Below are 26,864 nucleotides of genomic sequence, written 5' to 3' on the forward strand. Positions count from 1 at the left end.
CTTGCAGGTAATTCACTAGTGCCTTCCCACTAGTGTCATACTTGGTACTGGGGCTTATGGGTCCTCCCCGCTCAGAGCAGACTCTGCAGCACAGCTCTGGAAGCCTCAAAGGAACCCCAACATGCAAAGGGTACGGACTGGTGCCTAGCCCCTGCAGCACCAGGAACTGGGTACCACTATGGCAAGGCCTGAAGAACAACCCATCATCTCCCTGCCCACAAAGGCAGCCACCTGATATCCACTAAGCAGGAGGTCAGAGGAAGCAGTCACTTCCATCCATTCCAGGCTGTATCCTGCATGGAAGTGCAGGGATGGGGTGCCCTGGGGCTTCCTAGGTACAACGTGGCCCAGGACTGGCTCCTTCCTTCCAAATGGGGCCAAGGCCTGGCTCTGAATAGCCCCCTATTCTCACACGGGCCTTTCCATCTGGCACTAGTGTGGAGGCCTGGGGCTTCCATGGGCTCACAAAGACCCTCAGCTCCAGTAAAAGAGGAGCAGGAAAAAGAAAACCCCACACACTCTTGCAGGTTTGGAGATATTGCACCAACCCATAGCTAGCCTCTCAGGCTAACTTGGGGTCCCCGAGTACCCTCCCTCCTCAGCCCAGGTACATCCTCCCCTAGAAGCAGCAGACCTGTGCTGGAGGCCACGACCTTGAGCTGTTGCACCAGGGGGTTCAGTAGCTTGCCAGCCTTCAGTTTGTTCTTGCTGGTTTTTCTCCTGCGGCCCATGGGAGGTGCTGTGTGGAAGAACCCCACGTTGGGAGGGAGTGGCTTGCCCAAGCGGCGGTACAGGGCTTCAATCTCCTGCTTCTGCTGGCTCTGTAGCTCAGAAATTTCCTTCAGATGCCTGGAGCAGGAGAGAGGAGGCAGGGCAGGTGGGCTTCCCCTGTGGGGAAAGGCGGGGCTACCTTGTCTGCAGACTTTCAACAGCACTAAGCCAGGTGGGAACAAGGTGAAGGACACAGTTCAAGTTCAGACATCCAGAATCATGACCACTGAACTGTCTCCATAGTCAAGGAGGCAGGCATTACTCCGCACCCACACTTCTACTTGTAATGAAAACCCTAGGTATCAGAGCAGATCGGGAAAATTAGTAGAATCAAAACTTCCTTCATCTCTTTCTTTCTTTCTTTCTTTCTTAGACAGGGTCTCCTGTACCCAAGGCTGACCTCAAATTTGTTATGTGGCTAAAGATAAGCTTATTGACTCCTGATTCTCCTGCCTCTAGCTCCCAAGGGCTGGGGTTATGGGTGTGTGGCACCATGCACAGCTGTCCTACCCCTGTTTATTGGGACAAGGTGTGTTATTTCTGCCATGCAAGGCAACTGCAGAAGCAGGAAGCTGACTTAGAGGAGGGACGGCATCATATGAGATTTGGGACTGGCATATTGTTCCACTGGGCCACTGCGGAGGGCTACCGTGATGGTTATGATGTAGGTGGAAGGCAGGTAGATTGCTGGTGGAACAAGGTGTAGGCAGGGAAGTCTCTAGGACAGCGGGAGGGAAGGATGCAGTAGCCACATCTCTTGCTACTCTCCTGAAGGAGCTGAACTTCACTGCACTTAGGAGGCCTGGTACCATCCCCCAACATGGGACCTAGAATATTTCTTCCATCTCTTGTGTTGGGGAAACAGGTGTTTTTCACAGTTGAAATTGAGAGGATAAATTCTAACCTCTCTCCTGTATCTTCATGATGGCCAATCTTTTAAAAGTGGGTTTCTCTGTGTTCTCCTGGCTGGCCTGGGGCTCAATATGCAGCCTAGGCTAGCCTTGAACTTTCAGCAATCCTCCTAGCTCAATCTCCAGAGTACTGAATTGTAGAAGAGGTGTTAAGCCTAGTTCTCTAATATTTTTTTTAAAAAAGACTTTAGCTCAAAAACAAACAACAAAAAACCCACACAAATAAATAAAATATCAAAGATCCAGTCAGTAAAATACCTGAATGAAAAAATAAATACCTAACCCACACATAAAAATAAAGAATCAAGCAAATAAATAAAATATCCAGGATCTAGTCAGTAGAATGCCTGCCATGCAATCATGAAGACATGTGTTTGGGTTGCCAGCACACCTGCAATCCCAGCACTGGAGAGAGAGACGGGAAGATTTAGGCCAGGCAGTCTAGACAAATTTGTGAACCCCAGGTTCAGTGAAATGCTAAGGGGAGGGCATGATCAAGACACCTGATTTTGACCTCTGAGCTCTTCCTTTGCACACAGAGCTGTGCATGCACACATACACACTAACACATACGAGTGCACACACGCATGAACACTCACACATACACAAACCAACTAATAAACACCAAGTGGAGGTGGTCTTCTCCCTGCAAATGTGAAGAGAGACAGCAGTATTTCCAGAGGAAGGCTGGATACCTATGGGGCTGCTTGGGTCAGTGGACACGACCCCTTCTTCCAGATTCTGAGCATAGATCTGTTCTGGGGTCTCAGGTGGCATCCACTCCTCTACTTTCTCACCTCAACAAAAGTTCCACTATGATCACTTGGGATGACCTTGCCAGGAGTCCCAAGACTGGCAGTCTTCATGCCCTGCCCTCCACACAATCTTGCACAAACTTTGTAGGCTTACTGTCCTCCTCTCAGGGTAGTTCCTGAGCTTGTTTAGACAGCTGCAATAAATCTCTGCTCTTCAGTCACTGGTGGGGTCTCATGGGCCCCATCACAGGAGCTCCTGTTAAAATCCACCTTCCCTCCCCAAAGGAGAGCTTAGGGCATTAGTGATCCCTGACCACAGAGGGGCAGAATGAGTACTTTCTGGGTGAGAGACAAGCAGAGAAGACAGATTATGAGATGGGGGAGGCAAATCAATAGAGAGGGAAGGAGGGCAGGGAGGAAAGGTTGAAGAAGGTACAGGTTTCCTGACTCCTAGCATGTCCTCGCGGAGGTGACAGAGGAAGGAGGGGTGATTTGCCACCCAGAGGAGTCAGAAATCATGCAGGTGGCAGAGCATGGCTGTCCCATTGCAATGATATCCTAGATGGGGCCTCTTTCCTCAGCTTGGAAGGTGGAAGGCCTCTGCACTGTTCCCTTGCTCTGATTAGCACCCACCAGTGGACACTTCATGGCCAGGACTAAACTTCAGCCAACATTACTGACCAGGCCCAGCCTAGCCAGATGAGCCCTCCCTAAGCATCCATCCCCTCCCAATGCTGGCTGGGTGAGCTCCACTCCAGCCAGACGAGCCTTGCCCCCAGATGATGGCGAGCCTCACCATTGCATACTGGTCAAGGGAGCTGTGCCCCTCAAGCTATCCAGGTGAGCTCCCTACATGCACACCTGGCGGGGTGAGCCATGCCCCCCAAAACGTACTTTTCCCGCAGACTGCGCAGTTCCTTCTTTATGTCTGCGTCCTCAAACTCTGAGTCATTGTCACTGCTGATGTAGGATGACTGGGAGTGGAAGGAGGTGATGCTGATGGTAGGGACTTTGACACCTGCCCTGCTGGGTGTCTCAGGGCCCAGCGAGCCAGCCCTTGAAGACCTGTGCAGGAAGGCAGTGGCCTTCTTCACGAAGTCACTTGCCACACCGCTACTACCCGGCAGGGAGGACTGTTTCTGCACCTGGGGCCTCCTTCTCGGGCACTCATCTCCAGAGTCACTGGAGGCAGGCTCCTCAACGCCAACCTCAATGGAGGAGGCTGTCTGCACCCGCCGCACTGCCAGCTTGACATCAGGGCTGGAGGGGATCTCGTCCAGATAGACATCGGGTGGGGCAGAATACCGCAAGCTGTGAGGCGATGCCAGAGTCCACTCATCCTGCGTGCTGACCACGGAGAAGCGGCCCACAGTTTTGGCTGGAGAACTGCTGTCCGGCTGTCCTAGTCGCTTATGAGGGGACCCGGAGACCCGAGCGCCACGCATCTGGGCTGGGCTGCCTTCTGTGATGGTCCCCTGGCAACTCTGCACAGATGCAACCAAGGCTTCTCTGGGAACATTACTGTTCTGATCTTTGGGATCCATGTGTGTAGGGATGGAAGCAGCAGGGGCATCCTAGGAAATGGTGGAAATGAAGAGTGCATGAGAACCAGCTGAGGTTAGAGAGCCCTGCCCCCTTGTGGTCAGTGTGTGCTGCGTCTCCTTTACCTGGGGGGCACTGGGTGCTGAGGGGGAGTCTGAGGCCACCTGCCCTGTGTCACTGTCACAACCCAGTGTGTTGCTGGAAGATGACTCTGCTGTAGGAACATGACAGCATTACTGAGGCTGGAGAGAGAGAATAGTAAAGGATGGCTTACAGCCCAGAGGCCCACGCCGTGAGAGTGTGGCTGCTGGGCAGGGAGGGGTGACATTCCAGGGGTCCTGAAGACTGAGAATGCATTGTGGTGCCCTATCTTGGGGACATCACATCCTGGAGGACATCCACAAGCCTGGGGAAGGGAAGAGGTGTTGGATGGAGCACTCTTGCTTTGGGCACTCCGACTTCGGTGGATGAAACAGTTTCTAGATCTCAGAGGATGCAGTAGAGCAGATCCCAGCCCTACATCTGCGGGGTCTAGCTAGGGAATACCTGCTACACACACACACACACACACACACACACACACACACCCCACTCCCGTTTTCAGCGTGGGACAGTACAATGTTTCTGGCAAGCTTTCTCGGGCTGCTATGAAGAGCTATGGAGAAAAGTCCAGAGAGAAGTGTGTGGGAGCAGAGACCCTTTTACAGTAGAGGAAAGTCACAGACAGGGGGGAGGGGTAAGAGTTGGGTCACATGCTACAGGGGTTGGGGGTACACATATGCTAATGAAGCCTCCAGGAGGACTGGGGAGCCACCACACACCAAGACAGACCATAAACTGACACACAGACTCACATAAGTGTGCTTTGTATACTCTATATAGGAACCGCACATTTCTGGGAGACCTGAATCCAGTCTCTATTATGTCCTCAATTTAGAGGCAAGACTTAATCCCCTTCCTCATCTTTGTATACCTCCAGGGACAAGGGGCTGACGTCATGCCAACTGCATTCCTGTTATGAAGTTCACCTGATTGGACTTGAATCATGAGTCAGTCTTCTGGAACAATCCCTCTACTGCCTACCATGACTTCTGAACTCTGAGAAGCATGTGAATTTGTGACTGGTAACACCCCTTATATGATACAGAGGCTCTAATATCTTCTATAAAAGATCTGGGATGCTGACCTGAGCTCAAGGCTGGCACTGGGTTAAGGGCAACAGAAGTGCTACATCTGATCCCTTAAAGCACTGGCCTAGGAATCAACACAGTTGCCCCTTGGGTCCACCAGGTGGAGCTGAACTGCACCTCTCACTACAAAGGCAGTTTAGACCTGAGGGGGGCCATCTGGTACTGACAATAACTCTTACCTTGCCAATCCCTAAGAAATCCAGATGAGGAAATCTGGCACCTTAGAAGGTGGATCAGACCCTAGGGTGGAGACTCAAATGTTTGGTAACAAACCAAGAACCCTGTGATCTCAGGAACTCGGAAGGCTGAGGCAGGGATCAATGCAAGTTCAAGGCTAGCCTGGGCTACACAGGTATTTCAAAAAAAAAAAAAGGGCTGGTGAGATAGTTCAGTGGTTAAGACACTTGCCACCAAGTCTGATGACCCAAGACTCTCATGATGGAAGGAGGGAAGCCACTGCCACAAGTTAACCTCTGACCTCTATCTATACCACACAAACCATGAACCTAGGCAAAAGTCCCCCTCAAGGGGTACAGAAGAGAGGAAAGCAGTCGGGTCTGGGCTGCTCTCCACAACCTTAGCTGTCCAACTAGCACCCCACTTCCTTATTCTTCTAACTTTCACTTTGCCAGACAGGGACAGTGAGAGCAGTTCCTTCTGTGGGCTATTTCATCCCCCAAAGCACGAAGGCTCTGGGCTCCAGGAGGACTGCGGCACCTGCAGAGTGTAGCTGGCACTACTCTGACCTTGAGTTGTTACCTGTCATTGGAGAAGACGCACCCTGTTCCCGCTGGGTCAGGGCCCATCCTGCAGGGGCCGTTTCTGACTTTTCCAACTGGAAGAAGAAAAATGGAAGAACTGTGAGCTTGGCTTATCAACATCTTAGGAACTACACCCTAAACCACTGATCTGTGACCCCTCTATGGCTGGAACTGTCCCTCACCTGCCCTGCCTCTTTCATATGAACAAATTGAGCTGAGTTGCTTGGCACCACACACCACGGGTGCATCACCAAGAGCCAGCCAGGCCCTGCATAGCTGGGATGCCTGCCCACATCCAGTCCTAGCCAGTGAGGGGATATTGGAGTGAGTCAAGCTACTCACTGAGGGCTGGGCCTGTTGGGTGAGGCTTGGGGTCCTGTCACTCAAAGCTGAGGGCAGGTCTCCTCGCAGGGGCTCCAGGGTGAAGTCTCTATCACTTGCCTCCATGGGAGTCCCAGCCGAGGCCGAGGAGGTGGGCACATGCTCCTGATAGAGCAGAGTCCGCAGTTTCTCATCCAGGCTCTTGATGGTGTTGTCCACGAAGCCCACCCTAGGGGGTGGCCCTTCCCCATCTGATTCCAAGGCTGAGGGTGGTGGTGGGGGAGCAGTAGGCCCTAGAGGGGGACTGGGGAGCTGGGGAGCTGCCAAGCTGATAGTTCCCACCGTGATGGGCAGTGAGGGTGGTGGCTGACCCTGTACAGGCTGTGCGGCCCCAATGGGGGGGCTGGGCTCTGGCACTGAAGCAGGCAAGGGCTCCCCTAGAGTGCTGACATCCCTGGTTGAAATGGGCTCCCCCAGACCTGCGGAGCAGCGAGAGGCTTCTGGAGCTGGGGTGCAAGGTCCTTGACCAGTAGCGAGGGGTTGGGCAGCACACTGGGTATGGTGAGTCTCGACCAGTGGCTGGAGGGTCTCGTGGATACTGGCTGGTCCTTGATGAGTCCCTGGACCCCCTGCCTGCACAGCAGTCCCTGATGCTGACTCTGGCATGGTGCTGGTGGCTGGTGCTGCCGGGATTACAGTAGTCACAGGAGGGGAAGATGGGGCCAAGGGGGCTGAGGCTCCACCAGGAGGGTTGCTGGAGCCTGCCTGGCTCAGGAGCTGCTGAGCAGCTGGGAAACTAGGTTTGTCCTTCAAGGACAGCTGGTCTGGATAGGGCGCTGGGTCTAGAAGAAAAAAGGGAATGATTGGCATCACTTACCCTGATCCTATTCAACCAGTCCTTTCCTGCCTGCACTGACTACCTGGCTGGGGCTCCTGCAAACTCATCTTTGTTCCTCCAAGAGGCCAAGTTCCAGTTTACCACTCAGTTCCGTCATGACCACTGTCATCAGCTCTGAAGGGATGATTCTCACCTATGGATCTCCGCTCCTACAGAGTAGCCTATGGTGTCCCATAGCATCCTTTTCCCACCATGTGGTTGTAGCACTTGTCAGACATGGTCTTTTCTCTACCACCTGTCTGTCCACGCTGTTTGTCTATGCTGGACAAAACTGGGACATGAATTTAGAAAGTGAAGGGGTTGAGGGAAGCGGTGAGTTATCCATGCCCCAGAGCAAGGTGGAACCCAGAACCTTCCAATCCATCAGATATCCAGTGTTTGGTACATTCAGAACATAGAATTGGAAAAGAATTTGGGGAGTGAAGGACCTGGGGATTGCTGTGGAACAATCTTTGTACACTGTAAATATGTATTGCTCTCATTGTTAATAAAAAGCTGATTGGCTGATAGCTAGGCAGGATTTTCGGAGCAGAGAGAATGCTAGGAAGGAGGAAGGCAAAGTCTGAGAGGTCACCAGGAGGCACAGAGGGAGCAAGATATGCTGGAGAATAGTTAAAGCCATGAGCCATGTAGCAATACATATATTAATAGAAATGGGTTAATTTAAGTTGTAAGAGCTAGTTAGTAATAAGCCTGAACTATTGGTTGACCATTTATAATTAAGTTTCTGCATTTATTTTGGAGCCAGGCAGTTCCAACAAAAACTCTGCCTACAGGGGATCACATGAAGACACAGTTCACCAGTATTCTGCTAGAGCACCCAAAGCTCTAAAGGAAGTCACAGGGACTATGATGGGAATTAAAGAGAGGGCACAGGGTGTGATTATGTCTCAAACCTATATTGTTTGAAGCTCATCATTTCTCACTTCTATTCACAGAAGCCCTGTGCCCTTTTATAGACAGGACATAATGTGAAAGACTGTAGCTAAGGAGATGCCTCCATGGATAAAGTGCCAGTCATGCATAAGAATGAGTTTAGATCACAAGCATCTACCCAGAAGCTGAGCATGGTGGTATGTACCTATAATCCCAGCACTGGGGGTATGGGGAAACAGGAGCCCATTGAACAACCAGTCTAGCCAAACTGGAAAGTTCCAGGTTCAATGAGAGACCCTTTCTCAAAAAATAATATGGATGCATTAAAAAAAAAAAGTGCAGAGTAACCAAGGAAGGCTCCCAACATCAACATCCAGCCTCCACACACAGACATAAGTAGACTCCCACATGGACATGTTCAAACATCATACCTATGCATAGTCTCTCATACACACACAACGAAAACCATAAAAAGCCAGTAGGAGTAGGCTAGTTACCAGGATCCAAAGCCCCTCTCCTGTGCCCAGACCCATGCAGATCTTCTATCCCTGCCCCACCAAAGGTCAATAACTGACATGTTCTCCTTCCTGTTGTCTTCATGGTACTGGCATGTCTTCTAAAGAATATACTTGTTTTCATGGTTTAGAAGGCTCTTCTATCCATGGGCAGAGATACAGAGGTGCCCTTGTTCAGCTCGGTGCACACTCAGAGATGCTGCTGGCCATAGAGAACCTCTGGTGTCAATAGAGGATGGTGAGGTACCTCCAAGGTGGGGGATTGTGTCCCTTCTATGGCAATCTCTCAATGCTCATGAACCTTCCTTCCCTCCTCCCTGAGGAAGTGGAAAGGCCTTCTGATTGTGGTAATCTTAATATGAAACCAACTCTTTTAATGCTCAAATACACAGCATGGTCCTGGTGTGTGTAACCAAATGAAACCTTAGACCTGATGCACAGCCACTGTTTGCCCTGTCAATCTCTATTCTGCTCTCTCATTCTGACTATACAGAAACCTCCCACAAGTAGAGTTGCAACATATCTGTGCTTCTGTGAATTGTTTATTTCATTCAACATAACACCCCAGGCATATTCATGTTGTTGCCAATGGCAGGATTTCCTTTTTAGTGTCTCAATAGCAGTCTACTGGGTATACACATTTTTCTTTGTTCAATCATCTGCTAACATTCCATTTGTTTCCATGTCTTTGACTACTACAAATGATGCTACATGAACACAGAAGAGCAGACACTTCTTTCGGAATTTGTTTTTGATTAACTTGAACACACCCAGATTGGGACTGCTAAATCATGGAAGAGTTCTGCTTTTGACTTTTTGAGGAATCTGCATGCTGCTTCCTATAATATCTGCACTAATTTACACTCTCACCGATTGTACAGAGGGCTTCGCATTTCTCCACATCCTTGCCAAAACTTTGTGTTTTGTTTTTACATCTGGGGCAAGCACGCACACATGCCGTGGCATGAGCAGGGAAGTCAGTTCTCTTCCTTCTACCTTGTGGGTCCAGGATCTAACTTGGGTCACTGGGCTTGATGACAAGCACGTATACCCACTGAGTCATCATGAACTGACTGCCTTCTCAATACGAGGCATCCAGCATCTCCTGTGATGCACCTGCCCATCAACTGAGCTGCCATGGTTTGCCTTTTCCTCTGTTAGAGCTCTTCGTGTCTGCTGGGTGGGAATTGTCACTGGTCGTATGCGCTGCTGGTAACTTCTCTCTGGTTTGTGGATTTCCTCATTTAGAGTAAAAGGCTTTAATTTTGACACTGTCTGATTTGTCTCTTCTTCTTCCCCTTCTTCTTTTTCTTCCTTCTCCTTGCTTCCTTCTAAGAGGGAGTCTCAGGCTGGCCTTGAACTCACTAGATAGCCGAGGATGACCTTGAACTTCTCATTCCCTTGCTACTGCAGTAAGAGGATTGCAGGGGGCACTACCACATCTGCCTGGTGCATGCAGTCCTGGAGGCTGAACCCAGGCAATTCTAGACCAGCACTGAGTCAAGAAATCCTCAAGAGAGAGAGATTTCCTCTGCTTTCTTCTAAAAGTTAGAGTTTTGTACTTTATAGATTTTTTTTAAAAAAAAAAACTTAAATTCAATAAAATAAGAAACTTGCGAGTATAAACACACACAAAAATTTTATATTTGATTTGTTAATAATTATTTTTTTTGTATATGACGTGAGGCTTAAGGTCAAGGTTCACTTTTTTTTTTTTTTTTTTTTGGTTTTTCGAGACAGGGTTTCTCTGTAGCTTTGGTGCCTGTCCTGGAACTAGCTCTTGTAGACCAGGCTGGCCTCGAACTCACAGAGATCCGCCTGCCTCTGCCTTCCGAGTGAGGTTCACTTTTTAGTCTATGAATAAGTCATTATTTGGCATCCTCACTGAAAAGACTACCCCGGCTGAAGCAGGAACCATTTCTCAAGTCTGTAAATGAACTGAGGATGATGCTGATCTGCTCAGTGACATGATTTCTTGAAGAGATTTTATAGAACTGGCGTTAGATCTTGCTAGCATGTGGGGGTGTTTGCCTGGTCTTGAGAAGTCTTTGAGGGAAATGTGACCTATAGATTCTCTCCTTCTAATAGATCTGTGGTGGTATAATTTTTCCAGAGTAGATGAGTGTTAGCAATCAGTGGATTTTGCAGAATTAACTTTTCATTTCAGCTGTTTGGTCCTTATCTATGGGCTTGCTCTTTATCTCCAAGAACACCCTTTATCCTTTATCTATAATGTTTCTTTTAGTCCTGAGATTGATATTTTATTATCTTTTTTTGTCAGTTTTACTAGAGGTTTATAACTTTACTTATTTTTTCCCCCAAAGAACCAGTTTCTGGCTTCATTGATTTTATCTGATTTCACTTATTTTGTTCATTTTCAATGTTGTTCACTTCTGTTCCTTATAGCGCTGGCTTCACTGTCTTTGGATTTATCCTGTATTTGTGTTCATTTTAAATGTCACCGACTTCTGCTCTTTATTGTCTTGGCTTCGCTGTCTTTGGATTTATTCTGCATTCACTGTCCTCATTTCTCAAAGAAGAAGGCTGTCCTGTTAACTTTTTAGTACTATAATATTTCCTTATAACTTTAGCCACATCTTATTCTGTGTTCATTCCAAACTATCCTGACTCTCCTTAGGATTATTTTTTTCCACCATAGATAACCAATCACTCATCTCTCAGTTTTGTTCTATCAGAGACGGTAATCAGTACAATGTTGACGTTTTCTATGTTGGATTTCTTTGTTATAATTCAGGGTAATTTCTCTACATGTCTGATAAAGAGTGCATTCCACCCACACAGAACGATCTATAAAGTCAAGTAGGTCAAACTGGCTATCACAGCTGTTTTTTTCTTCCTAAGAGAGGAATGTGGAGGTCTCTACGACGGCGGCAGACTGTCTGCTTCTGCTTTTGGTTCTAGTGGGGTTGTTTTCCTGTAAAGATTTTATTATTTTGATTTTTTTTGAAGTAGGGTTGCACTACTATATATAGCCCAGGCTGGCTTCAAACTAGTGATCTCCTGTCTCAGACTCCCAGAGCTAGGATTGCCGGCTTGTGCTACCATGCCAGGCTTAGTTCTGTTACTAGATGCACTCATGTTTAGGATTCTAAATGTGCTTTGGAAAGAGATCCTTTAACGAATGTGAATCATGACTTTTAAGCACTGATCATTTTCTTTGTTCAGAAGTCTATTTAGTTTGAAGTTAAAACAGCAACCTTTCGAGTTTATCTTCTACCACAACCTTCCTTTTTTTAAAACTATTTTTTAAAGTTTATGTATACATTGCCCATACGTAACACAGATGTAAACCCCAATGTGTGTGCCTAGTGTCTGTGGAGGCCAAACAAGGGTGTTAGGTCTGCTGGAACTGAAGTTACAGGCAGTTGTGAGTCACTGTGTGGGTACTGAGGACTAAGCCTGGGTCCTCCGCAAAAGCAGCAAGTACTCGTAACCACTGAGCCAACTCTGCAGCCCTCATCCATCTGTTTACCTACATATACATACTATTTAAGTTTTTAGTAGACACAGAGGGCCTGGACTTTATCTGTTCTCTCTAGTGTGATACTTGCAACCTCACTCAGACGCTCTCAGATGCTCTCAGTGGTAAAGGGGCCAAGACTGGTCTTATATCTAGTTTCTGTTCCCCACTACCTAGGATCTGATACATTTTCACTATCTTCAGATTTCCAGTGCCTTCAAAAGTGTAATTTTCATAACTTGTCAAGTTTTTTGGTCCTTCTCTGTGGATAGTTAATTCAGATGAACACATCTGCCACCCATTTCTCTACCCAGCCCCCCTACCATATACAAACTTGCTGTGAATAGTACCCAGGGTCATTCAGCATGTAGATGAAGGGTGAGGTTTAACTCTGTGCTCTCAGCCCCTATCACTATCCATGAAGACATACCATGGCACACTGAAATTTACCCACCTTGTAACAGGGCTTTCCTTGGATCAGGGAGTGTGTATAAGGCAAGGAAAGTGGAATGTGTAAAGAGACCCTCGTTTTGAAAGTAAGCCTTCCAGGTAAGGTCACTGGACCCCGACTTCTCAGGCTAGTCTGAGCACATCTTCCTGGCCAGAACACAGCTCCTCCCAGCATATATGTCACTGGATTTTACTATTAAGATGACCTTCTTCCAGTGGTAACAAATCTCCAAAAGCATGAAGGTATTCACCAAAAAATATGATAATGAGAAATATTGATTTACATATCCTTTTCATGAGTGTAGCATGATGGAGAACCAAATTATTTTATTATCAACTCTTTCTTGCCAAGTGATGATTAAGTTTGTTCCAATGATTCCTTTACCCTTCTAAGTAACATAAAAAATCAACAGTGCTGAAGGGTTTATTTACAGACATCTTTGGGGATAGGTGCAGGCAGTCTCAGGAGCAGATGAATAGCACCGTGATCCATGTGACAACTGAGAATCAGGTGGTTTCAGAATCCCACCTCCTCATGCAAAGCGAGGGCCTGTTCACCGTGGATGTACTCCAAGATGACAAAGACAGGCTGGGTCACTAGGCAGTACTGAGTAGGAAGGGCCCAGAGCCCATCAGCACACAATCACCTGAGTGGTGAAGACAATAGGACCAGCTCAAGCCAATGCTGCCTGGTGGCTGATCCAGAAGAAAACAGGGAGAAATGGTAACATGGCCCTGTCGCCTGCCCTGAGCTTTGGGGTGACAGTATGGGGCAGCAGCCCCTTGCACAATGCCAGGTACCCAACATATTCTAGCGCAGGGCTGCACAGGGGGAAGCTTCTAGGTTGCTACAGAGGGGGGTCTGGGCTCTGTGTACTCCTACCTTGGCTGGCTTCTGGCTGCAAAGAGCTTAGAGGAAGTGGGGGTGATGATTCAGAAGTGTCTGTTGCTGGGTGTTCAGCCACTGGACAGATGATAAACCACCTCTTCCCCGTGTGCAAGACTGAGAAACAGAGCATAAAGAAGCGCTGAGAGGGACCCAGTACCTCTAGGCCAGGGCACCCTACTACTGTACCAGACCCCATTAGGAGCTCTAGGAAGCACATTCCACCTGTGGAGTTTTCTCCAGAAGGAGTAGGCAGGGGGTTCAAGCTCTCATTTATAAGCTTCAATGGCTTCATTCCATGACTGAGGTGACCCTCCAAGCCCCTTAACAATGAGGCCTTAGGAAAGGGCTTCCATCTGTTCCTCTCAACCAGAAGGGCGTAGGGTGGACACCCAGACCAGGGGGCCTCACTGGCAGCTACAGACTCTCAGGAGAGCCTTATTTAGTCCTTGGGGTGCCTGTAGCCCCCAAGATAGCTGCTAGTGGGACAAGGTAGCCATTACCAGCTAAGAGAGTCTCATTACCACTCTTACAATCCTTGTGCAGTGGCCTGTTGTTATGCTCAACAGGGACCTTCAGTCAAATGTCTGCTTCAGAGCAAGAGGGTGCAAGGAAATGAATGGCTCTTCCTAAGGCTGGCTACTCGGCCAGGTACAGCTGCCGGGATAGGCTTACCATTCTGCTGATAGACAGGGGCGTTGGCTTGAGACTGTCCATTCTCCTGCATGAGGGAAAGGGATTGCAGGTCAGCAGCCTCACTGAGAGCTTTTTTTCTGAGCCTCCTGCCTGCTGCATCTACCAGCATGCCCTGGGGACCTGGGCTCTCACCTCCCCCATGGCCAGACCACAGGTACCCAGGTGTGGAGGGCTGGTCCCTGTATCAGAGCCATGATCAGCATCTGTGTCCTCGCTGAGCATGTCTTCCGCCTTGTCCATGACATCCTTCATCTGCTCGATGAATGTCTCTCGCTCAGCAGGCAGGATGAAGTCATGCTCTACCTACAAAGGGACATGGGACTGCTGGTGACAACCTTGCATAGATCATGGGTGTATGGGGGCTCTAACAGGAATTACAATTACTCTATCCTGCCCTAGATCCCACAGAAAGACATGACAAAGTTTGTGTCCCCAGGTCAGGGCTGAGAAAGTTAATGGCCCCAGAGACACAGGAATGATGTTGAGGCTGAAAATGCTACTCCACACAACCAGATAGCCCCATGTGGACTGCTTTCCTGGAGCAAAAGCTGGCCATGGAACCTCAGGCTAGCCCAACAATCTCAAAGAAAGATAGGTGCACTACTACTGGGTCTAAGGGAGAAGGCCTAATTGGAATACAGCACTAGACAATGAGCCACAGCTATTATTTTAAGACAGGGTCTCACTGAGTAGCCTTGGCTGTCCTGGAACTCACCATGTAGACCAGGCTGGCCTCAATACCCTTCCTCTGTTTCCTAAGTGCTGAGATTAAAGGCACACACCACCATGACTGGTTCCCCAGAAATCTTTCCAATTCACCTTCTTCACAAGTCATCTTCACAGAGCTCTTGCCCTAGAGCCACGTGGCTCTTCTAAATGCTAAATCCAGACAGATCTTTCAGAGTTGGCCAAGCTGGACTAAGGTGAACTGGCACCCTAGTCCACCATCTACACCTGTGCTTCCCCTGCAGCCTCCTGACGCCTCCAAACCTGAAGCAGGGAGGCAGGAAGGGAGAGAGCCATCAGGAAGCAGGAACTGCACATGGAATGTCTGTGCACACACATTCTGCTTAGCAGGAGAAAAGCTTTCAGTTAACTTGACTTTAAAATATGTGATTCAATCCTCTACCCAGTTCATAAGAGAAAGCACAATAGAGAGAGAGAGAGAAGGGAGGGTCAGGGTATCCAGAGGACCTGAGATCAAAAAGATGCAATTTACAAAGCTCAACAAAATAGTAACTGGCTGAGAAATTGTGTAGGGGCTTTGCCTGTGTGTGTATGCGTGCACACACACACACACGAGAGAGAGAGAGAGAGAGGGGGGGGGGGGAGGGAGGGAGGGGGTACTGAAAACATGACATAAACACATGGATACATAATTCCTAATCATTGTGCTGTGTGAGCAAGAAGGGAACGGCAGAAGCAGGTAGGTGGGCATCAGGGCAGCCAGGACACTTCAGGAGCATCTGCATCATTATTATGCATCTACAGCTCAGTCTAGCAATGTTCTTGCCCTGCAGGTACAAAGACCTGAATTTGACACCCAGGATCCACACAGAAAGAAACAGATGTGATGGCATCCTTGTAATTCTGCTGTTGAGGAGGTGCCTAAGGAGTAACACCTAAAGTTGTCTTCTGGTCTTCACAGCCAATGTGCAGACGTGCATAAATAACATGTATGTATGTACGTTGTGGAATGCTGTCCTCTCAGCGTAACAATCACCTCCATCTTAACAAGAGCGGTTGTGACTACCCACACAAGTCTCTCCATCTGATCGGGCCGGTGATGGAGGAAGGTCATTGGCCAATAAAGAAACTGCTTGGCCCTGTGGGTGGAGTAAACAGAACAAAATGCTGGGAGGAAGAGGAAGTGAGGTCAGAGACTCCACAGCTCTGCTCTCGGGAGCAGACGCCTTAGGGAGACGCCATACTCCCAGCTCCCAGGCAGACACACGCCATGAAGCTCGACCCAGGATGGACTAGGCTAGAATCTTCCCGGTAAGACTGGTGCTCACCGATTATTAGAGATGGGTTGATCCGGATATCAGAATTAGCCAGTAAGGGCTAGGGCAGAAGGGCCAAGCAGTGATTAAATGAATACAGTGTCCGTGTAATTATTTCGGGGCATAAGCTAGCCAACAAGCAGGCAGCCGGGGTGCTGGGGACGCAGCCCCGCTGCCCTTACTACTTCAGGCCGGTCTACATCCCACACGTTAGGAAGGTTTGGGGAGGTCATTAGAACCTTGAGATTCTGGCCACTCAGCTTCCTGCATCCCAACCACCACATGCCCTTGGGAAGACTAAGAGCCACGGGGAAGCATCTAGTGATGTGACTGTTTGGGGATCACCCATTCTATAAGTATGCCCAATATATCCTTCAGTTTGACAAACTAGCCTTGGGTCTGTTGTTGGTACCCTACTGGGGGTGTGTGGATATTTGTTCATGTCTCCCCAGGAAAAGCTCACATGACAACATATAAAGTCACATGATACACATGTCGAGAAAACCCATCCTAACTGTGGGCTGTGTTATAATGCAACGGACTGGGTTATATTATAAGGAGGAAGCTGAGTGCCTGCTTTCACTTCTCCCTATTTTCTGACTGGAGACAATGTTGCAACCAGCTGCCTCATGCTTTCCCTGTGGTGACTTCCCCATCAGGTGGACTGTACCCTAGAAACGTGAACCAATCAAATCCATCCTTGCTTATGTCATTTTTGTCAAGACCTGAGAAATTCTCTAGTACCCTTATTTGTCACAGGTACCCTGTTTGGTGGGGTGTCTGTTAAAGTCTTCCGATAGTTTGTCTTTACCTTAGAGTGGGTTTATATGAAGATAACTTCTATGTGAAATTCAAAAAAAATCATCCTCATTACAGGTTATCTGTAATAAATTTAAGTGAAACACATACACACACAAAAGTCAAGAGAGGTGTGTGGTCTCAAAGGTTTGGGTAATAGAGTAAGAAACCAGTCAGATACTTTGTCCACGGGTCCCTCTCTAACCAAACTAGATTCAAGCATCTCCTATAACTCCTCTCCAGGCCTTGGTCCCTTCTGCTTTGGGCCTAATTCAGTTAGAGCAAGAGTCCCATTCAGTCAGTCAAGGGAGAGATCCCCGGCCGCCATGTCTGACGAAGAGCCTTGTCACCAACTTTGATGTTAAAGCCTCTGACACGTCCCCCACAAAGATGAGGTTAATGGGTGTAGCAGGGGTTTTCCTTTGGCTACAGAGTGTCTGATGTCAGTTCTAGAAGACTGATAGCTATAGAGGCACCTTTGAAGCCAAAGAGATGAAGGCAGGGCTCACCACAAGTGTGGATGGGCCTCTGTTCCAGGCAGGAGAGGGCCAGGTGACCCTCACCGACCATCCTGGACATCAGTGGCTGGAACATAGGGCACACATGCTCAATGTTCTCATAACCTGACCATCCAGTTGGCCTTGGCATTCTGGTGTTTTCCTTACTTTCCTAATCCTCACCCTGTTCCTGAGCAGTATGTCCTGCCCCCTGCCCCGCCCCCATTCCTGCTTTGTTCAGAGCAAATCCGTTCTCTGTTGTCTGCTGCAATAGTTCTGGCCAGCCTTCCCAACCATGATGGCAGGCATTGGAATCATCTTTTCTCTCACCCTGAGGGGACTGTGGTCTGCCTTGGCCTGAGGAAGAGCTTGTCAGAGGAATCTCTGTGTAGCAGACAGCAGGAATTTCCTGAGAAACTCATATCCACACTGAATGAAGCCAGGGCCAGGGTGGCCAGGTGATATAACGGCAGGACCACTTACTGCTGACATCTAACTAAGTTGTTTGTGCAGTAGTCACTAGTCAGTGGGGCTATTTATACTATTTTACTAAGTTAAATTTCATATTCCCCTACATAGCTACACTATCCTACTAGATATACTTGTATGATGGCCCAATGCCAGCTGCTTCCTTAGGAACATATGAACATATGTGACTGGGGGTCTAGGACATGTCCCGCTGTAGGACGTCTGTGGTCACAGATAGTTCAGGGAGTCTGATAGATACGGATAGGTTCTTCCTGCCAGTGTCTTCTGTCTTCATAGACAGTTTGAGATCCAAGTTCCCCTCTTCTGGCAGAGCTAGGTGCTGGGGACAGAGCAGTATTTCCTGGGAACATAGACAAGGAATCTAAAGAAGTCTGCAGGTAAGAAGGAGTTCCCAGGGGCTCTCTCCAGCAGAGAGCTAGAGCCAGGTGGAGGTGCTGGCAAAGCTACAGGGATCAAGGAAGGAGTCCAGGGCCTGGGTCTATACTTCCAGAAGCTGGGGAGGCAGACAGACAACTCTAAGCAGGGAGCACAGGACCTTAAACACCGGGAACACATTTTTCATTTGCTTATCCAGGTCACCCAGCAAGTTCCTCCTTTTCCTCAGAAGGGCAGGGAAAGGTATGGCTAACATCCCTGAATTGTCCTACACAGGAGCCTGGGGAAGGAACCCACAGAAACCCCCCATAGGTGATGTTCTACCTGGATACCCACAGCTCTGGGGATAGCTGCTAGGCTCTGGCCCAAGCACTGGCCACCCAAACACCTCCATGCAGGACTGAATTCAACATGTTAATTCCTACAAGGGTCTAAGGACCTCAAGGAGGTGGCCTCATCCCGACCCAGCCTTACCATGTATGTGGCGATCTCATCGGGAGCATCCCCATCAAGATCGAACTTGAAGGTCACCATCTTATGGTTATGCGTTTCCAGCTGACACTCCACCATCTTGTCCCCTGTGTTGCACACCTGCAGGAAGCCATGATCAGATTGCAGAGGACTTCACACCCATGTACCCCAAACCACAGCCACTCACATTCAGGATAGTGAGCCGAGGCCGGCTGGCCCTCTCCTGCCGGGAGCGTGCACGAGTGGACCTACGGTGGTGTTTCCGGGCAGCCCTGCCCTCCAGCCTGCCCCCTCCAAAGGTGCCTTCACAGCTATCACTCAGGTCTCTTCCAGAGGTGACATCGGAAGCTCCAAAGCTGAGGGGAAAACCAAAAATTTTAATAGCACACCTGGAGAACCAGAAAATCCACTCTAGTCAGTCTAGCCTTGGGGTTTTAACTAAAGTTGGGACCTGCAGAGATGGCATCCAGCCTACAAGGGGATCCCAAGATGCTCTTCCTCCAGTACCCACCCTGTACCACCTATACCTTCCCTTTGGTGGGCTGTACGGCGTGATTCTCTAGGCCCTTTGCCTGTGAAATGGGTCTAACATGCCTCAAGGAACCAGGAGTTCTAAGCTGGTGTGAGGATGTGGAGTCTGCCAAGCTTCCTGCATCCACAACATCCCAGTCCCCTGGGATCATGGGATCCATACCCACCTCTGTAAGAGCGACACTGCCACCCCAGAGCACAGGAGAAGCCTGAACACCTGGACCTAGGCATACCCGAGGGCACTGAGGCTCTCTCTGCCCATGGCCTTCCCCTTCCGGAATGTCCTTGGCACGAGGATTAGTGCCAGGACGCACAGCTCAGCAGGGACCAACAATAACCAGAACTCAACCTGGACTGACATAGACTAGTGCCAGGCGGCATAGCTCAGCAGGGGCTGATAACAAGCAAAAGGTCCCTGAGCCACTATTGGGTCAGATTTGGAAAAGGGGGGTAACATCTATTAAAATCCTGATGGTGTCCTGGCAAACTGAGCAAAAATGCCAAGCAGTGCCGGGCTGGGCCGAGCTGGCTGCTGAGCCTGCGCCCCCCACAATCCATCCTGGAAGCAAGGGAGAACAGTACCTCTCACTCGTTGGTGGGGGACCAGGGGGCTTGTCTTGTGAAGCCTGCTCCTAAAATAAGAAGCGGAGTACAGAGAACAGGGTTACATTGTGCTGACCTACCTTGCCTCGCCTTGGTGAGGTCAGACACAGCATGCAGCTGCTTCCCCACCTCCTCTGAGGCTCTCTCCACACAGGGCCCAGTGTGTGGCTGCCATGATTTTGAAAGGCTTAGAGGCAAGCAGATTCCTGAAACCCAGGGTGGCTTCCTTCCACAAATCGCTAACCTACTTTGATCATTCCCCCCCCCCCCCCGAAAAGAACACACAGGGTTGTGAAAGCCCTGGGCAACCTGTATAAACTCTCTGAGGAAAACCCATTTCTGAAATTCATGCTCTCCCTCCTGATGTGGGCCAGTGTAGACAAAGAGGCAGAGCAGCTTCGAGTAGCTGTCCCAGAGCACACTGTACCTTCCTCACCTCTAGAGCTGAGCCCCCCCCCCACCCCCGCTGGCTTGAGCAGGGAACAAGGGCACACACCTCTTGAGCCACTTCCACCATCAGCTGGACAGCGGGGGAGGGACCAGCGACCGCAGGACCAGTGGGCAGAGGTGGGTTTGTTGGCGGGAGTAGCGTAGAGGTCTGGGTGGGTACACTCTGAGAGGCTGCGGCCACTGTGGGGGCCAGGGAGCTGGGGAGCTTGGGCAGGAGCTCAGGGGCAGGAGGCAGCAGAGTGTCTGGCAGAGGAGGGGAAAGGACAGCAGGCGGCAGGGACACAGCAGAGACTGGAGCAGCAGCAGCGACATCCGCAGTGTACGAAGGAGGGTGGCCCAGCAGGACCTGGGGGCAGAAGGGATAAGATGCAGGCTGGGTACCAGGGAGCAGCGGCAGAGGCTGTGCCCAGAGGCACCAGTGAGCACACAGGTTTGGGAGGATAAGGACTATCTCTCTGATCCACACATTCCCCAAAGGTAATCCCTGCCTTAGAGCACATCTGGAATGCAAATTTGGAAGAGGTAAACAGGCATGAGCCTCCTCAGACACCTCCATGTGGGAATAGACAGACCTACACTCCCAGGAACTGCAGAAAAAGCCTAGGCAAACAGTCAGAATGCAACACACACTTAGTATCTAGGCTGGGCTCTGGCTGTCTCCCTGGGACATCAGCGTCCTGCTTCCCTAGCCTTCTACCTAGTTCACAGCATGGGGTAGCCATACCCAGTCACCCTGAGCGTGCCCAACACCACTTGAAGAGCTCACCAGTCTTTAGCAACTGCAGAACCCAGAAAGGTCAGCAGCAGAAAACAAGGCCCAGAACACACAGATGGTGCTAGACCCTGCTCTCTTGCTGCTTAGCCTCACCCTACCTAATCAGTGAGCTTAGCAGTCACTGACACCTTCTCATTCTAGTACCACACTCCATGAGAACACACGACCAGCATGCTTCTTCCCACTGGTTTTTTAGACAGATGCTTTCTGCTGGCCAATAAACACCACTCCCACCCCATCTCCAAGTACCAGTGCCTCCAGAAATGAGTTAGAGCACACACTCTGAGTGAGCAGCTCCAAGCTGAGCAGCACAAAACTGAGTCACACAGCACCTGGCACTTGGGTGCTCCCTGGACCCTTCACTCTTTGCAGCAAAGCCAGGAGGAGGAGCTGGTCCACATCAGAGGAACCTGAGGTTCAAGTGGCCAGGGCTATGCCTCAGTTTCAGAGCTGGCAGGGCTTAGAGTTGAGGCGAGATCAGGTTCAGAGACTGCCCCCGCCCAGATAAAACTGTCAGGCAGGAAGATAGATGCTCAAGTGTGTGTGTTGAGGGGGGGCTGCCAGGTGGAGCGAGCATCTTCACCCGGCATCTGGTGGGAGACACCCAAGTAAAAAAGGCCTCTGACGAGCGGACTCAAGTGGGAAGCATCAGGTCTGTTCTTCCTTGCCCTCATTTGGGTTCAAACAGAATAGACCAGGAACTCCAAACATGAATGTCCTGGGCAGGTGTGTGAAGCCACAATGGCAGGCTTCCTGCCACAAGGCACGTAACCCTACACCCCACAGCATCCCTTCATTGGCAACTTGGCACCAGGGCAGTTACCTGTCCTGCAAGAATCATCTCCCACCTGGCAGGCAGCCCATTGGCACATATACCCCCTTACTGCTGTTTTGTTTCCTCTCTGTTCAAATCGGAATATCCATTCTGCCTTGCTTTGTCTTCTGGTCAAGGTTAGCCTGGGATACACGCAAGTATCCACAGAGGAGCCACTTCAGGCCAATAGGACTGCAAGCACTGGCACGAGGTGAGAGAGTGTTCAGCCACAAAGCAGAAGCAGGGAAGAAGCATGGAACACATCAACCATCCTGACGCTCACAGCTCCTGAGAAGGCAGCGGATGCTCCGCATTGGCTCAGGCCTCTGTCCCAACATTCTCTTCATAAGAAAGATCAACCAGGGGCTGGAGAGATGGCTTAGAGGTTAAGAGCACTTGCTCTTGCAGAGAACCTGGATTCAATTCTCTAGCACCTACATTGTGACTCACAACCATCGATAACTCTAGTTCCAGGGAATTTGACACTCTGTTCTGCCCTCTGCCAACACCAGGCAGACACACAGATGGTACAAATACATCATACATGTAGGCAAAACATTCATACACATAAAATTAAATAGATAAATCTAAAAACAATTTTTAAAAAAGATTAAAGGTTAGCCACAGGACACAACTGTCCCTGAGTCTGGGTACTAACAGGATCCATGGCCCTGTAAAGGAAACCTGGCCCTGAGGGTCTCCAGGCAGTGAATGGTAAGTCCACTCCCACAGGTGAATTACCTGGGTCCCTGAGGCAGCAGATGGAGTAGCCTGCTCAGGTAGATGGACGACAGTGGGCTGGACAGGCTGAGGAGGCACAGGTGAGGCCAGCTGTGGAGGGGTGGCCCGTAAGCTCTGCACCGTGTGGTGGGGTGAGGGTGGGATGTCTCCAGATGCCATCTGTGGAAAGGCTGCTGGGTACACAGGTTGAGCTGGGAGCTGGGCTGGGATCTGGGCCGGGATCTGGGCTGGGATCTGGGCCACTGCTGGATGGATGGACAGTGCAGCCACACCCTGCGGGGCTACAGCCAGCAGGGGGATAGCAGCTGGTGCATTTGGCACGATGGTCTGGCAGGGCACAGTCAGGGGTGCTCCTGGGGGGTGAGGCAGCTTGACAGCCTGCAGAGGCAGGGCCGGTGATGTGGGCAGGGGTGTCGTGAGGCTTGGCAAGATCACAGCAGGTGAGAAATACTGAGGTGGTGGCACAGGGGCCACATTTGCAGCTGGCAGATCAGTGAGGGTCTGAGGGAGGCCATCGAGTCCTGCCAAGGGAGTGATGGGGGGAACCACAGGCATTTGAGGCATCTGTAAAAGGTACAGTGGCATGTTAGTCAGGCTGCCATCCAGGGGCCCACAGCATCAGTGGGAAGTGGCTCAGTCTCCCAAACAGTTGCTGGCGATGAGATGATCCCAACAAATCATTGTACAGCATTATAAACGTGCTCAAGCAGAACAGGCGACCTGCCTGCTGGACTCTCTCCCTTGGCACCAGCATGGAGGGGCCGGTGTGTCCAGGTTTCCAAGGGGCTGGTGGCTCCGAGGGAGTCAGGAGTGCTCAGTTAAGAGGAACCAGAGAAAGACCACAGGGCTCTGGTGCTTCAGAGCACTTTCATTTGGGAGGACTGAGACTATCCAGGCTCCCGGGCTGGCTCAGTCATCCAGCGTCTCATCCTGAAGTCTCATCCTATGGAAGCCAGCCCCTTGGAAAGTTCTCAGTATAACCTTCTTTGATGGATGAAGCTATGCCACTCCCTGTGGCATTCGGCCTCTCATCAGCAGATAATCTAAAACCTTCTGTTTGCTCTCACAGTATCAGGTGGTTCCTGGCAGGGTGGGTTAAACACTTTCTACACGATAGCTATCCGCTAAGCAATGTTTTCTTTCTGCTTGCTCACAAGCAGCATGTCAACTACCCCTCTGTACAATTATGAGGGCACAAACACGTGCAAATCCACTGTGATGCACATGGCAAACAGCTAAACACCACCCGCAGTGACAAGCACACCTGTAAGGAGTTACCCTTAGCTTACAATCATCTGAAGCAGATTGCTTTCTATGCCCATTCAATGGTCACAAGGAGAGCTTTGTCCTTGGCTTGGACTAGCCCTTCCCCCATCCTGGACGGCAATCCAGTAGGTGGCAAAATGACAGCTGTCCCACCCACTCCTTGAGGGACCCTATATACACCACCCTCATACAGAGGCATCACAGCCTGAGAAGACAGCTTGCCAGGGTAGAGAAGAGGTGAAGCCCCAGGACGAGGGAAACCAGACAAAGGAGGCTGTCCCCAGGGTCCCTGGCCTGCTGTAGTAGTTACAGGAGCAGATATGAAACACTAGACATATAATATACAGGATATGACACTATGCTCCAAGTCTACGTCCCTAGCCAGTAGCCCCTGGTGACACACATAAACAGGCCCAGTCCATGTCCTGGTACCCACCCAAGGTGAGCAGGCTATGGGCCAGAGGTACCTGTGGAGGGACTTGAGCGAGAGGCTGCAGAGGTGGCTGCGGCATCTGGAGAGGCTTCAGCTGAGCAGGGGCCACTACCTGGGAGGTTGGAGCCAGGTATGGAGGCAAATGAGAGGGCACTGGCTGGACAGTGCCCACGGGCTGCGGGGCCAGGACTTGTGGCAGGGTAGGTGGTTGGGCCATTGGAAGAGGCTGGAGGAAGAAAGGGAGCCTTGTGCTCAGACACAAAAGAAATCCACAGTGACCCCCGCATGTGTGCTCATATGCTCACACTTACCCATCTGCATATACACTCCCACATACACACTCGGATTCCCACGCACAGCCACATCAACTGCATAAACACAGCTGCATATCTTCACGACTGCATGTTTTCACACATCACACTCACATACACATAGTGAACTACATTCACAATATACGCCTACACACTGCTCACACAAACACATGCAGAACGCCAAGCTCCTGCTAATCTGGAGCCAGATTATAAAAACATTCTGAATAAACAAGAGTTTTCCATGAGCAGGCCTTGCATCTTGCATTAAAAACTACAGATATCTCTCTCTCTCTCTCTCTCTCTCTCTCTCTCTCTCTCTCTCTCACACACACACACACACACACACACACACACACACACGTTCTCACAGGTACATCCTTCACCCAAGCCACTACAGGCTTTGGCTGCAGAACTATCCCTCATAAGGGAACAATTTAAGGGGATAAAATGAAGTGTCACACTTACCTGCTGGACTGGGGGTGCTGGCTGGCTTGGGCCCATGGGCACAGGGGTAGTGGGTGGTGGTAGTACAGGAGTGAAGCTCATGGAAGGTTCTGGAAAATGCTGAATGAGTGGAGGGCGCGCAGGGGGTGGCACAGGGCCTACTGACAGGCCAGGCTGCAGAGAATATAGAGTCCATATTCAGCGGCTGCCCTTGTTCTTTCTTGTCCCTGTGCCCAGCCCCCTCCCCACCAGGAACTTTGTTCCCAGGAAGGTGACTCAGCAGAAGCTAGGTGTGGTGGCCCTACAATGCTATCACTAATACTGAAAAGCCACATCATATGGCCACAGCTCCCAGCCAGGGAATGTTCTAGAACACAAGTCCCATGGAGTATTATGCAGCCATATAAAAAGATCATCATAGAGGTTTTTCAGCACCGTGGAGAAAGACTCCTTAGGCTTTAGACTGTGGGCAGCTCATTTACAGTGACGACTGGGACTAAAAAGGATGAGCCAATACATATGGAGAGATGGGATCATACAGTTTGTGGCTGCTGGGGAGGACACACAGCCATGGGAACAAAACTAGAACAGTGAGGCCCTTGGCAAGGAGAGGCCCTCTGAGACTCAGTCATAAGGGGACAGAAACAGCAGCACACAGGGAGGGCACTGGTCCATGCAGCTAGCAAAAGAACAGGAAATCAGCCCAAGAATGCCGAGGTTAAGGAATGGCTGCTACTTTGTCAATATTCTGTGGGGTTTTTTGGATTTTGTTTTGTTTTTTTATGTGTATGATATTTTGCTTGCATGTATGTCTGTGTACCACACACATGCCTGGTACCCAAGGAGGCCAGAATTGGGTATGAGAGCTCATAGGACTAGAGTTACAGATGGTCGGGAGCCACCATATGAGTGTTGGGAACAAACCTCATGTCCTCCGCAGTCCCATGTTGCTAAGTTCAGCTCTCCAACCATATTCATTGTGCAGAGACAGACCCCGTAGTACTTATGGGAAAATCTCTGGTTGTGCAGGATTTACTTCACAACAATGAGGACACTAGAAGGCTGTGGAGAACATATCTGAACACAAGTTCATGGTTCGGAAGAGGGACTGATGTCCACTGCTCTCCAGCAGACTTCTCTAAGATGTGCTGTATGGCACAGAGGCAGGGATCTCTAAAACATACTCTCACTTCCCCTTTTCTGGTGCTCTGTGCAAGAATGTGGGGAGCAGGCACGTTTGGGATCCTGTCTCAAAGCTGGGTTCACCTAAAACCATAGACAGATGAGTTGGTTCAACTAGACCAGGCCAGGCCAGACTGTCCACTTATGAGCTCCGGCCACTATCCATGGCTCAGGAGCTAAGGCAGAGTCTAGTGACCCCTTACTCCTGATGGTCTTCCATTTCCTCCTCCTCCTCCTCCTCCTCCTCCTCCTCCTCCTCCTCCTCCTCCTCCTCCTCATTGCCCCTGTCTGTTTATCCCACTGGATCCTGACACATATCACCATAGTGGCCTTCTCCAGAAACATCAAGAGGTCAGGATGTACCCTCCACAAATCATCCTTCCTGTGTTAAGTTGTCTTTACATCAGGAGGCAGGGAAAGAGAACCAAGAACCCTAGCCCAAGTCTGCAGTTGTGATCTCTCTGCTCAGATCCCTGATTAACATGTGAATGGTAAGATCAGCTAGATCAATAAGAAAACATAGGTCAGCATGGATGGGGTGAGGACCAGGGCAGCTAGTACATCCCAAGGCCTAAGGTAGCGCTAATCATGACTGAAGGTGTGAGAGAGGCAGGCAGGACATTCTGGC

General features: G+C 50.0%; 1 protein-coding gene across 11 annotated transcripts in view; it reads right to left on the bottom strand.

Moving 5' to 3' along the window:
• The window catches only part of LOC121443265 (serine/threonine-protein kinase WNK2-like), a 108,596-nt gene that overhangs the window by 15,599 nt on the left and 66,133 nt on the right, over positions 1 to 26,864 (bottom strand). For 7 of the 11 annotated variants that reach the window (XM_041644968.1, XM_041644965.1, XM_041644966.1 and 4 more), the window contains 15 exons: positions 25,076 to 25,228; positions 24,334 to 24,525; positions 22,601 to 23,164; positions 20,317 to 20,616; positions 19,800 to 19,849; positions 18,874 to 19,042; positions 18,690 to 18,806; positions 14,186 to 14,356; positions 14,033 to 14,078; positions 13,355 to 13,474; positions 6,273 to 7,093; positions 5,929 to 6,004; positions 4,105 to 4,193; positions 3,332 to 4,011; positions 635 to 849 (listed from right to left, as the gene is read on the bottom strand). In XM_041644968.1, the coding sequence (XP_041500902.1) occupies positions 635 to 849; positions 3,332 to 4,011; positions 4,105 to 4,193; positions 5,929 to 6,004; positions 6,273 to 7,093; positions 13,355 to 13,474; positions 14,033 to 14,078; positions 14,186 to 14,356; positions 18,690 to 18,806; positions 18,874 to 19,042; positions 19,800 to 19,849; positions 20,317 to 20,616; positions 22,601 to 23,164; positions 24,334 to 24,525; positions 25,076 to 25,228 (3,763 nt within the window). The remainder of the gene's footprint in view (positions 1 to 634; positions 850 to 3,331; positions 4,012 to 4,104; positions 4,194 to 5,928; positions 6,005 to 6,272; positions 7,094 to 13,354; positions 13,475 to 14,032; positions 14,079 to 14,185; positions 14,357 to 18,689; positions 18,807 to 18,873; positions 19,043 to 19,799; positions 19,850 to 20,316; positions 20,617 to 22,600; positions 23,165 to 24,333; positions 24,526 to 25,075; positions 25,229 to 26,864) is intronic. The other 4 variants (XM_041644963.1, XM_041644962.1, XM_041644960.1 and 1 more) reach the window with 4 other exon arrangements.

Source organism: Microtus oregoni, unplaced genomic scaffold (genome assembly GCF_018167655.1).
Source record: "Microtus oregoni isolate MIOR12 unplaced genomic scaffold, Mior012 000103F_ref0000194, whole genome shotgun sequence".
NCBI classification, from domain to species: Eukaryota; Metazoa; Chordata; class Mammalia; order Rodentia; family Cricetidae; genus Microtus; species Microtus oregoni.